Raw genomic sequence first — 12,317 nt, forward strand, 5'->3', positions numbered from 1 at the left:
ATCTCAGAGACTGTCCTGTATGTAGGCAATCGTATCCGTGTGGAGCACCAGGCTCTTGGAGACTGTCCTGTATGTAGGCGATCGTATCCATGTGGAGCGGGGGGATCTCAGAGACTGTCCTGTATGTAGGCAATCGTATCCGTGTAGAGCACCAGGCTCTCAGAGACTGTCCTGTATGTAGGCGATCATATCCGTGTGGAGCGGGGGGATCTCAGAGACTGTCCTGTATGTAGGCAATCGTATCCGTGTAGAGCACCAGGCTCTCAGAGACTGTCCTGTATGTAGGCGATCGTATCCGTGTGGAGCGGGGGGATCTCAGAGACTGTCCTGTATGTAGGCAATCGTATCCGTGTAGAGCACCAGGCTCTCAGAGACTGTCCTGTATGTAGGCGATCATATCCGTGTGGTGTGCAGGACTCTCAGAGACGGTCCTGTATGTAGGAGATCATATCCGTGTGGAGCGCAGGGCTCTCAGAGACTGTCCTGCATGTAGGAGATTGTATATATGTGGAGTGCGAGGCTCTCAGAGACTGTCCTGTATGTAGGAGATTGTATATATGTGGAGCGCAGGTCTCTCAGAGACTGTCCTGTATGTAGGCAATCGTATCCGTGTGGAGTGCGGGACCCTCAGGGACAGTCCTGTATGTGGGCGATTGTATCCGTGTGGAGCGTGAGGTTCTTGGAGACTAACGTGTATGTAGGCAATCGTATCCGTGTGGAACGCGAGCCTCTCAGAGACTGTCCTGCCCGGTACAGCACAGGTGTGGCCAGGGTGACTTACCGATTCCAGAGCCGACCTAACTTTTTAGCAATGACCTCAGACTGGATTTTGTAATCTGCACTCAGCAATGAGATTGGTCATCAATTTCTAATTTCCTCCCGTGTTCTCTTCCTTTTGTCAATGAAGGTGAAGATGCCTTTCCTCATAGATTTGTACATTGCTACCTGGCCGGGAGCACGCTGTCATTAACCTTAAACAGGTCCTGACCAACCATGTCCCACGGAGCTGAACGAAGGTCAGCTGGTTAGCCATCGCTTCCAGGTGTTGTGTTCTTTTCTAAGAACCCAAGGGCTCTGTTCAGCTCATCCAGAGATAGCGGCTGGTCCAGCCTTTTCCCGCCCGGGGTTTCCTCTGCGATCGTGGTCATGGCCGACTGTGAGGCTGCACTGTCTGGGTGCTTCATGTCTTGAGTAAAAGGATATGTTGATGTCTGAGGTGGCATTACCGAGCTACCCTTCAGGCTGCTGAGCAGGGAGCTCTTCCTCTGCACCTTCTGGAAGAAGAAACGTGAGCATCCTGTTACACGGTGTGGATTCTGGACTGGACAATTATCTTGGACGTCTTCACGGATTGCTGTCTCTTCAACTCCTGGAGATTCTCCATGACATCGACCCCCATCGTCTGCAGCAGGAGTCCCTTCTGCATGCCTTTTTAGAGTTTGGACAGTTTTGCCCATCTCTCTCTCTCACCTGCTGAACACCTTTTTTTGGACGTTCCCCTTGACCATCTCCCAACGTCGGCTCAAGGAGGGGCTTCACGGTCCTCCAACCTGTCCAATCACCTTTGAGACCCTCATTGTTTTCTGGGGTCAACGGTTTCACGTTCGGCTTCCACCTTCCCATGCCAGCCCCCTGGTCGTGCTGCAGTGAGAGTCGGCCAGCAGGAGGCAGCGGTCAGCCAAAGGCATTGGCTTGACTTCGGTGGATTTGACTGAGATAGTGCGGGACGCAAACAGGAATTCTATCTTTGAACTGTCTGCGGCGGGGGGGGGGCGGGGGGGGTGTGTGTCTGGAGGGGGGGGCTTACATGTTAACAAGTCTGAGGGGGGCGTTTTTGAAGGATGCACCCACCCTCCACTTCCTTAACGTCGGGGATGGTGACGTTGCCTCTTCCCAGCTGGGCCGGAGGGACGGCTGTCATACCGCCATGACCAAATCAAAGGCCCATGACTCTGTCAGCTCGACCACCTCCTGATGAAGGCCCTCTGCCCGAAATGTCGGTTCTCCTGCTCCTCGGATGTTTCCTGACCTGCTGTGCTTTTCCAGCACCGCGCCCTCGACTCCCTTCCTCACACTTCCTGCAGCTGCTGAGTATCTGGCATTCCTGTCGCGGTACACTTTGAGGTTGGCCAGGGAATCCAATGTGGAAGCGCATCGAGTTGCAGGGAACAGCACTCTAACATTTATTTAATATTTTGAAAATGTGCTGTATTAATAAAAAAATATATATATAATACATATATATATAATACATACACATATCCACAACTGCAGTTTGATTCTGTGCAGTAGCATATTAAGGAAACATCAGACTCTCTCTCAATCCAAAGGCCTCTCCTACTTTTACAAGGATATATCTGTATGCATTTGATGCACCAGGAGGGGCTGGTAACTGGACAGACCTCCACTGAACTTCAGCAGAAAGACCTCAGACAGTGGTCTTTCCCCACTGCCCCTTGGTGGCAGTTGCCCCGAGCTTTAATGCGTCCCTCAGCACGGAGTCCTGAACCTCGGAATGTGCCAGTCCACAACTTTCGGTCAGGGTCAACCCCTTGTTGTGGAAGACCAGCAAGCTTTGGGCAGGCTAAAGAGTGTCTCTCGCTAAGTTGATGGTCCTTCAGACGCAGTCGATATTTGTCTCAGTGTGCGGTGTCCCTGGAAACAGACCGTTGAGAGTTCCATGTCACAGAGCTGCTCAGGACGAGCCTCAGCACAAACCACTATATCTTCCTCCAGACTTCCTTTACTAAGGCACATTTCAGGAGATCTGTGACAGTCTCTAAGCCCCACAGCCACTTCGAGGGCAGTGTGAGGTGACACGGCTAGTGCCCTTCTCACCACCAGCCAAACGATACCTTGGTGCTTGTTGGAAAGTTCTGGTGATGAGGCATTCTGCCGAATGACATTGACAGTCTGCTCAGGGAACCACGGGACAGGATCTGGCCTCTCCTTTTCCCTCAGGGTCTCGAGGACGCTACGTACTGACCACTTCCTGATGGACTGGTGGTCAGAGGTGGGTTTCTCTTTGCAAATTTCTCCACGAGGGATAGGTGATACGGAACGGTCCAACCACTTGGAGTAGCAGTGCGTCCAATCCCACCCTTCACAACCCCGGGGACAGGTAGGAGCTCAGTACGCAGTGACTCTTGGTGTTTGCGTACCAAGGGTCTACGCACAGCTTGATGTGGCCGCACAGCAAAGGTGGCCATCAGGTTGAGGAAGGCGTTGGGGACGTTCATTCCCCACGCTTTGTACATGGAGAACCTCCAGACCCTGTCCATCTTACACATCCAGATGAAATGGTAGATGGTTCAAGTGTCTGCAACAGCACAGTCTCGGGGGGATGGGCCAGACAGGTATCAAGTACAATGAGACAGAGAGTACCTCACACCCGACAACCAGGATTTTACCATCAATGGGGAGGGTGCAGTGCCCCCAAAAGACCAGTTTCTGTTTCACTTTGACGATGCGCTTCTCCTGACACTTTACGCAAACACCAACCCCTCCGTGCCCTAACTCCAATGCCTTCAGGTAATCTGTGCTGATGGTAAAGGGAGCTGAAGGGTTGGTCAGCACAGCTTCCGAAGATCAAGGTATGACGTCACGCGACACCAGGTTACAGTCCAACAAGTTGATTTAAAATCATTAGCTTCAGATTGCTGCTCCTTCGTCAGATGAGGGGGAATTTGCCAGTACCTGACAAAGGTGCTGCACTCCAAAAGCAAGTGATTTCAAATAAATCTGTTGGACTATAACCTGGTGTGGCAAGACTTATGAATTTGTCGACTCCAGCCCAACACTGGCACCTCCATATCATGACCAAAGAGCTTTGATTTACCTTGGCTCCCCAGGCCAGTTCATTGCATTTCCAGTGAATGGTTACAGCGGCTGTCATAGGGAACTGCACTCTGTCAGTCTCCAATCGGCGTTACAGTCCCAGTGAATGGTTACAGTGACTGTCATAGGGAACTGCACTCTGTCAGTCTCCAATCAGGATTACAGTCCCACTGAATTGTTACAGTGACTGTCAGAGGGAACTGCACCTTGTCAGTCTCCAATCGGCGTTACAGTCCCAGTGAATGGTTACAGTGACTGTCAGAAGGATTTGCTGTCTATCAGTCTCCAATCGGCATTACAGTCCCAGTGAACGGTTACAGTGACTGTCAGAAGGATCTGCTGTCTATCAGTCTCCAATCAGCATTACAGTCCCAGGGAATACTTACGGTAACTGTCAGAGGGAACTGCACCCTCTCAGTCTCCAATCGGCGTTACAGTCCCAGTGAATGGTTACAGTGCCTGTCAGAGGGAAGTGCAACCTGTCAGTCTCCAATCGTCGTTACAGTCCCAGTGAATGGTTACAGTGACTGTCAGAGGGACCTGCATTCTGTCAGTCACCTATCAGTGTTACAGTCCCAGTGAATGGTTACAGTGACTGTGAGAGTGAACTGCACCCTGTCAGTCTCCAATCGGCGTTACAGTCCCAGTGAATGTTTACAGTGACTGTCAGAGGGAACTGCATCCTGTCAATCTCCAATCGGCATTACAGTCCCAGTGAATGGTTACAGTGACTGTCAGAGGGATCTGCACCCTGTCAGTCTCCAATCAGCATTACAGTCCCAGTGAATGGTTACAGTGACTGTCAGAGGGACCTGAACCCTGTCCATCTCCAATCGGCGTTACTGTCCCAGTGAATGGTTACAGTGACTGTCAGAGTGAACTGCAACCTGTCCGTCACCAATCGGCGTTACAGTCCCAGTGAATGGTTACAGTGACTGTCAGAGGGAACTGCACCCTCTCAGTCTCCAATCGGCGTTACAGTCCCAGTGAATGGTTACAGTGACTGTCAGAGGGACTTGCACCCTGTCCATCTCCAATCGGCGTTACAGTCCCAGTCAATGGTTACAGTGACTGTCAGAGGGAAGTGCAACCTGTCAGTCTCCAATCAGTGTTACAGTCCCAGTGAATGGTTACAGTGACTTCAGATGGACCTGCACCCTGTCCATCTCCAATCGGCGTTACAGTCCCAGTGAAAGGTTACAGTGACTGTCAGAGGGAACTGCACCCTGTCCGTCTCCAATCGGCATTACAGGCCCAGGGAATGGTTCCAGTGACTGTCAGAGGGAACTGCACCCTGTCCGTCTCCAATCGGCATTACAGTCCCAGGTAATGTTTACAGTGACTGTCAGAGGGAGCTGCACCCTGTCCGTCTCCAATCAGCATTACAGTCCCAGTGAATGGTTACAGTGACTGTCAGAGGGAACTGCACCCTGGCAGTCTCCAATCAGTGTTACAGTCCCAGTGAATGGTTACAGTGACTGTCAGAGGGATCTGCACCCTGTCCGTCACCAATCAGCGTTACAGTCCCAAGAAACGGTTACAGTGACTGTCAGAGGGAACTGCACCCTCTCAGTCTCCAATCAGCGTTACAGTCCCAGTGAATGGTTACAGTCACTGTCAGAGGGAACTGCACCCTGTCCGTCTCCAATCGGCATTACAGTCCCAGGTAATGTTTACAGTGACTGTCAGAGGGAAGTCACCCTGTCCGTCTCCAATCGGCATTACAGTCCCAGTGAATGGTTACAGTGACTGTCAGAGGGAACTGCACCCTGTCAGTCTCCAATCAGCGTTACAGTCCCAGTGAATGGCTACAGTGACTGTCAGAGGGACCTGCACCCTGTCCATCTCCAATCGGCGTTACAGTCCCAGTGAATGGTTACAGTGACTGTCAGAGGGAACTGCACCCTCTCAGTCTCCAATCGGCGTTACAGTCCCAGTGAAAGGTTACAGTGACTGTCAGAGGGAAGTGCAACCTGTCAGTCTCCAATCGTCGTTACAGTCCCAGTGAATGGTTACAGTGACTGTCAGAGTGAACTGCACCCTGTCAGTCTCTAATCGGCGTTACAGTCCCAGTGAATGTTTGCAGTGACTGTCAGAGGGAACTGCACCCTGTCAGTTTCCAATTGGCGTTACAGTCCCAGTGAATGGTTACAGTGACTGTCAGAGGGACTTGCACCCTGTCCATCTCCAATCGGCGTTACAGTCCCAGTGAATGGTTACAGTGACTGTCAGAGGGAAGTGCAACCTGTCAGTCTCCAATTGTCATTACAGTCCCAGTGAATGGTTACAGTGACTTCAGAGGGACCTGCACCCTGTCCATCTCCAATCGGCGTTACAGTCCCAGTGAAAGGTTACAGTCACTGTCAGAGGGAACTGCACCCTGTCCGTCTCCAATCGGCATTACAGTCCCAGGGAATGGTTACAGTGACTGTCAGAGGGAACTGCACCCTGTCCGTCTCCAATCGGCATTACAGTCCCAGGGAATGGTTACTGTGACTGTCAGAGGGAACTGCACCCTGTCCGTCTCCAATCGGCATTACAGTCCCAGGGAATGGTTACAGTGACTGTCAGAGGGAACTGCACCCTGTCCGTCCCCAATCGGCATTACAGTCCCAGGTAATGTTTACAGTGACTGTCAGAGGGAAGTGCACCCTGTCCGTCTCCAATCGGCATTACAGTCCCAGTGAATGGTTACAGTGACTGTCAGAGGGAAGTGCACCCTGTCCGTCTCCAATCGGCATTACAGTCCCAGGGAATGGTTACAGTGACTGTCAGAGGGAACTGCACCCTGTCCGTCTCCAATCGGCATTACAGTCCCAGGTAATGTTTACAGTGACTGTCAGAGGGAAGTCACCCTGTCCGTCTCCAATCGGCATTACAGTCCCAGTGAATGGTTACAGTGACTGTCAGAGGGAACTGCACCCTGTCAGTCTCCAATCGGCATTACAGTCCCAGTGAATGGTTACAGTGACTGTCAGAGGGACCTGCACCCTGTCCGTCACCAATCGGCGTTACCGTCCCAAGAAACGGTTACAGTGACTGTCAGAGGGAACTGCACCCTGTCCATCTCCAATCAGCGTTACAGTCCCAGTGAATGGTTACAGTGACTGTCAGAGGGAAGTGCAACCTGTCAGTCTCCAATCGTCGTTACAGTCCCAGTGAATGGTTACAGTGACTGTCAGAGGGACCTGCACCCTGTCCATCTCCAATTGGCGTTACAGTCCCAGTGAATGGTTACAGTGACTTCAGAGGGACCTGCACCCTGTCCATCTCCAATCGGCGTTACAGTCCCAGTGAATGGTTACAGTGACTTCAGAGGGACCTGCAACCTGTCAGTCTCCAATCGTCGTTACAGTCCCAGGGAATGGTTACAGTGACTGTCAGAGGGAACTGCACCCTGTCCATCTCCAATCGGCATTACAGTCCCAGTGAATGGTTCCAGTGACTGTCAGAGGGAACTGCACCCTGTCAGTCTCCAATCGGCGTTACAGTCCCAGTGAATGGTTACAGTGACTGTCAGAGGGAACAGTCACCTATCAGCGTTGCAGTCCCAGTGAGAGAGCGCTGTTGTGTTGTGGTACACCAGGAAGAGCGGATCAGTCAGTGAGTGGATGAGGGAGCGGTGTGAGGTCTCTGAGCTGAGCTAACATGTTCCTGACCATTACCGTGCTCGCTGCCTGTCTGCTGCTCCCAGAGGGTGAGCATCCCCCTGGTCCTCGGCTGTGGCGGGGAGGTGGGGGGGTGGGGGGGGACGGCTTTCTGCTGCTCCCACACTCAGCCCCCTTTGCTGACCCGCTTCTCTCTCTGTTTCTCTCCTTTCAGTCGAGAGTTTTGCGATCACGGCGGAGGGTTCGATTAACGTGACCGTCGGAGACACCGCCAACTTTACAGTGAAGCCGTCGGCTGCCGTGAAGAATGGGAACTGGGATTTCAAGGGCAAGAATATTGGTCTGTGGATCGGTTCATCTCCTTCTATCAGCAATGAATATACACCCAGGGCTGAGATTCTCACACCCAATGGATCTCTGGTGTTGAAGTCAGTGACGAGCTCAGACAGTGGGGACTACACTGTTACCATGGTCCCCGAAGTAGGGGAACAAGCCTCGAAGACTATCACCCTACATGTACTTGGTAAGAAGTTACTATTGACCGGGGACTGGCTGAGATGGGTGTGGGGGCTCTATCAATTACGCTTAGGGACCCTCTCCCCTTCCATTGCCTTGATGCATGTTTTACAAAGGGAGAAACGCAAAAGCTTAGCTGCAATGACGCTCAGCTACAGTTTCCACACCCAACACCACCCTCAGAGACAGTGCCCACCACACCGGAGGGTATTGGCTGTAGAGGAATGGGGCAGCTCAGCTGTACGTGCCACCCGCCCACCCACACACACACACACACACCATCTCCCCCCCTCCACCTTCACCACCTGGGACAAACCAATCCCCCCCCCCCCCACCCCTCCCCAAGGCTCCAAATTTCTGTGCCCTCCCCCTCACCACCTCTCCCACCCAACCTCCTTTCCAGGCGGGGGGTGCCGAGCTGAGGTCCCGGTGGGTGGGCAACAGGGTGGGCACCGTTTCGTGGCATCCTGGCCCGCACTTAGTCCCTCAGCCGACAAACCAGAAGGAGACGCAGCGTTCAAAAGTGCAGTTCCTGTTGTGGCATTGCAAGTGCAGTGGTTAAATGGTACAGAGTAAACTCACTGAACCTTCAATGCTTTGTGACATAGATTGAAGGGTGGATATTGGCTCGGTCCACAGTAATATCCCCAAACTCTTCACTGGAACAGTGAGACAGGATTTTATTTTCATAGAGGGTGTAAATTGTCTGTCTTACCCAGTACTTCTGCAATTCAGCACTCCCTGAGTGTTGTACTGAACTGTCAGCCCAATTTCTGTGTGCATGTTTCAAGATTGGAAACTACTGAGTTCTAACTGGGGGGCGGGGGGTGGGGGGAGTGGAATTAGCCACAATTGTAGATAGGATAGTGAAGAAGGCATTTGGTATGCTTTTATTGGTCAGAGTATTGAGTTGGGATGTAAGGCTGTGCAGGATATTGGTTAGGCCACTTTTGGAATATTGCGGGCAATTCTGCTCTCCTTCTGATTGGAAGGACATTGTGAAACTTGAAAGGGTTCAGAAAAGATTTACAAGGTTGTTGCCAGAGTTGAAGGGTTTGAGCTAGAGGGAGAGGTTGAATAGGCTGGGGCTGTTTTCCCTGGAGCATTGGAGGCTGAGGTTTGTAAAATCATGAGAGGCATGGATAAGGGTAAATAGACAAGGTCTTTCTTTCCCTGTGGCTGGGGAGTCTGGAACTAGATGGCATAGGTTTAGGGTGAGAGGAGAAAAATTAAAAAGAGACCTAAAGGGAAACTTGTCACAAAGAGGGTGGTACGTGTCTGGAATGAGCTGTTAGAGGAAGTGGTGAAGGCTGGCGCAATGACAACATTTAAAAGGCATCTAAATAGGTATGTGACAGGAAGGGTATGCAGGGATATGGGCCAAGTGCTGGCAAATGGGACTCGATTAGGTTAGGATATCTGGTTGGCATTGATGAGTCAGACAAAAGAATCTGTCTCCATGCTGTACATCTCTTATGACTATGACTCTAATTAGCATGGTCAAGAGTTCAGTGGGTGCTCCAGTAACCTTTCACCTGTGCATATAGAAATGAAATGACTTGGAGAAGGACAATAATTTGATATCTCCACTCACCAGTGATATAGGTGGAATCACTCTGTCTTCAAACATGCACAGCCCAAGCATCACACCATATATATAGTTTGCAGAGTTGGTTTCTGACTCCTCAGATGAGTCAGCTGTCTCCAATGCACGCTGATGTACATCTCAGCAAAGTAAAAATATGTTGTGTGAGGTCTGATTGAAGTGTGGTCAGCAGTTGGGACAATGGGAATTATTTTCAGACTGGTATTTGATGAGAAATCCTGGATGGGGAAGCTACATAAACCTAACAGTAAACACGGCATCTCCCAGCGACAACTCCAGTCCCTCATTCGAGGTAAAGGCACAATGGGAAATTTAGAGGTTTAATCCTCATGAACAATTCCCATTACGGACACTTCAACCAAATATGTTTATTGTGCTGAACACAATGCTTGGTGAAGGGATGTTTAAGACTTTATCTGACATATCAAGCTAATTTTACCTTCAAAGTATTTCCACCCTTTGTTCCATAATCTCTGACAGCATAATGTTATCAATAGATTTGAAGAATAAACCTACCTGTTATTTTACATGTGCTTGCCTGTGGAGAGAGGAAATTCTGTCATTCTGCGTCAAAGGGTTGAGTTTAGAGTGTTGATTTCTAGCAATACGTCCAAGGGATTGAAATGGTTGTGAATGTTTTGGGCGTAAAATGCACTCTTGAAACAGAAACTTTACAATTACTGTACACTTACAAGTGCTCAGTGTAGCGGTCAGGTAAAGAGAGCTGGAAAATAATGTTATTTGGCACTGAGGAATCTCAGTAGACTTGAAACTCTATCCACAGCTCTGACGAGCCACAGTCACCAGGGAAAAGTTAGAAATATGGTTGCTGTGGTTCACTCATGCGCAGGACCCAATGACCTGCAGCCCAGCATCAGAACATAAGTGCATGTGGTGAACTTACACCCTGGTCTTAATCTCTCAAAATTCCTTAGCTCCTGGATGAATTCAAGTGGACTATTCTTACTTAAGGAAGAAAGGAGATGGAAAATCTTCAGGGTAATTGCTGGAAGCCTTTATTGCGATTGCTAGTCAGAAACGGGCGGCACGGTGGCACAGTGGTTAGCACTGCTGCCTCACAGCGCCTGAGACCCGGGTTCAATTCCCACCTCAGGCGACTGACTGTGTGGAGTTTGCACATTCTCCCTGTGTCTGCGTGGGTTTCCTCCGGGTGCTCCGGTTTCCTCCCACAGTCCAAAGATGTGCAGGCCAGGTGAATTGGCCATGCTAAATTGCCCATAGTGTTAGGTAAGGGGTAAATGTAGATGTAGGTGTATGGGTGGGTTACGCTTCGGCGGGGCGGTGTGGACTTGTTGGGCCGAAGGGCCTGTTTCCACACTGTAAGTAATCTAATCTAAAATAATCAAGCCCAGTGAACATGGTTTTATGAAAGGGGAATTTAGTGGGATTATCTGAAGAAATATCAAGTTGGGATAAAAGGCAACACGCTGATGGATTTTCAACTTCGAGATGGTTAGAAAGGAAGTTCGAATGAAGGATTTTGAACAGTTATGGGTTAAACTAAAAAGGCAGAAATCCGCCCCCAAGTGATCACCTTAGAATTGCTACAGCTAAACTGGCATCAGGTAAAGAATATCAAGGAGTTAAGCTTAAGGCTCAGGGGAAATGGGGCCTTGGCACATGGCTAGGGGAGAGCGAAACTGTTCGAATGGGATGGGCTCCACTTGAGCCGTGTGTTCCTGGGCGAATTTGATGAAGTTGTGCTGCTGTCGAGAGAAAGTTTTCAACTAACTAGAGGGTGGGAGGATAGAGAAGAAAGGAACTGTTAGCTTTCAAAGCAAGTGTATATAGCAGCATTTCCAGGTCACTGTTTAGATAGTGACACTCAGAGTGAGGCAGGAGGGACGGAGTGTGTCATATGAAAACATATGAAGCATATAAAAAAACAGCAGCAAACAGGAGGCAAGAGGGAATATGGTTAAAAGGCAAAAATAATGGCTGTTTACTTGAACGCACGTAGTATTCAGAACAAAATAAATGAATTATTGGCATAAATAGAGGTTTCATGGGAATGTTCTTCTAACCACTACAGAGACATGTTTACAATGAGATCAAAACTGGGATGTTGAAGGGGGTGTGACGTTTCCAAAAGGCAGGCAGGATGGAAAGGCTAGAGGAGCAGTTTTGTTCATACAAGATGAGGTAACAACGAGAAATAATCTTGAATTGGGCTGCGTAGAATCCACAGGTGCGGAAGTGAAAAATAGCAAGGGGAGAGAGGACATTGGTGGGAATAGTCGATCAGCAGATTAACAGTGTCAATACTGTACAACAGAAAATAAGTTAGGAAAGAATGAAGGTATGCAAAAAAAAAAGGCAGTGCGTGCGTTGTTGGTGACTTCAATCTTCATGTAGATTAGAGAAATAAACCTGGTAAAGGTAGGCACATGGAAAACGTCAGACTGTATGCAGGACACTTTCCTAGAACAAAATATAATGGACCCAAACATGAATCAGGTGCTCTTGGATCTGGTCATGTGTAACGAGGCAGGTTTAATAAATGATCTCAGAGCAAATGATCCACGAGGGAATAATGCCCATGACATGGTGGAATTTAGCATTCATTTTGAGAGGGAGGAACGGGATTCGGGACCAACTGGGCCAAACTTAAATAAAATTAATTATGTCGGGACAGGGGAAGAGTTGGCTGGAGTGGACTAGGGAAGGAGGTTAGCAGAAAAGATGGTTGAGGAACAATGGCTGCTGTTTAACAAAAGAGGTGGCATTGT

General features: G+C 49.7%; 1 protein-coding gene across 2 annotated transcripts in view; it reads left to right on the forward strand.

Annotated features, from left to right (window-relative positions):
* The first annotated feature begins 7,333 nt into the window (after nt 1-7,333).
* LOC140458797 (cell adhesion molecule CEACAM5-like) overlaps nt 7,334-12,317 on the forward strand; it is an 84,488-nt gene continuing 79,504 nt past the window's right edge. For both annotated transcript variants that reach the window (XM_072553437.1, XM_072553438.1), the window contains exons 1-2: nt 7,334-7,534; nt 7,660-7,968. In XM_072553437.1, coding sequence (XP_072409538.1) covers nt 7,486-7,534; nt 7,660-7,968 — 358 coding nt within the window. In that variant the 5' untranslated portion in view covers nt 7,334-7,485. The remainder of the gene's footprint in view (nt 7,535-7,659; nt 7,969-12,317) is intronic.

This window comes from Chiloscyllium punctatum, chromosome 34 (genome assembly GCF_047496795.1).
Source record: "Chiloscyllium punctatum isolate Juve2018m chromosome 34, sChiPun1.3, whole genome shotgun sequence".
NCBI classification, from domain to species: Eukaryota; Metazoa; Chordata; class Chondrichthyes; order Orectolobiformes; family Hemiscylliidae; genus Chiloscyllium; species Chiloscyllium punctatum.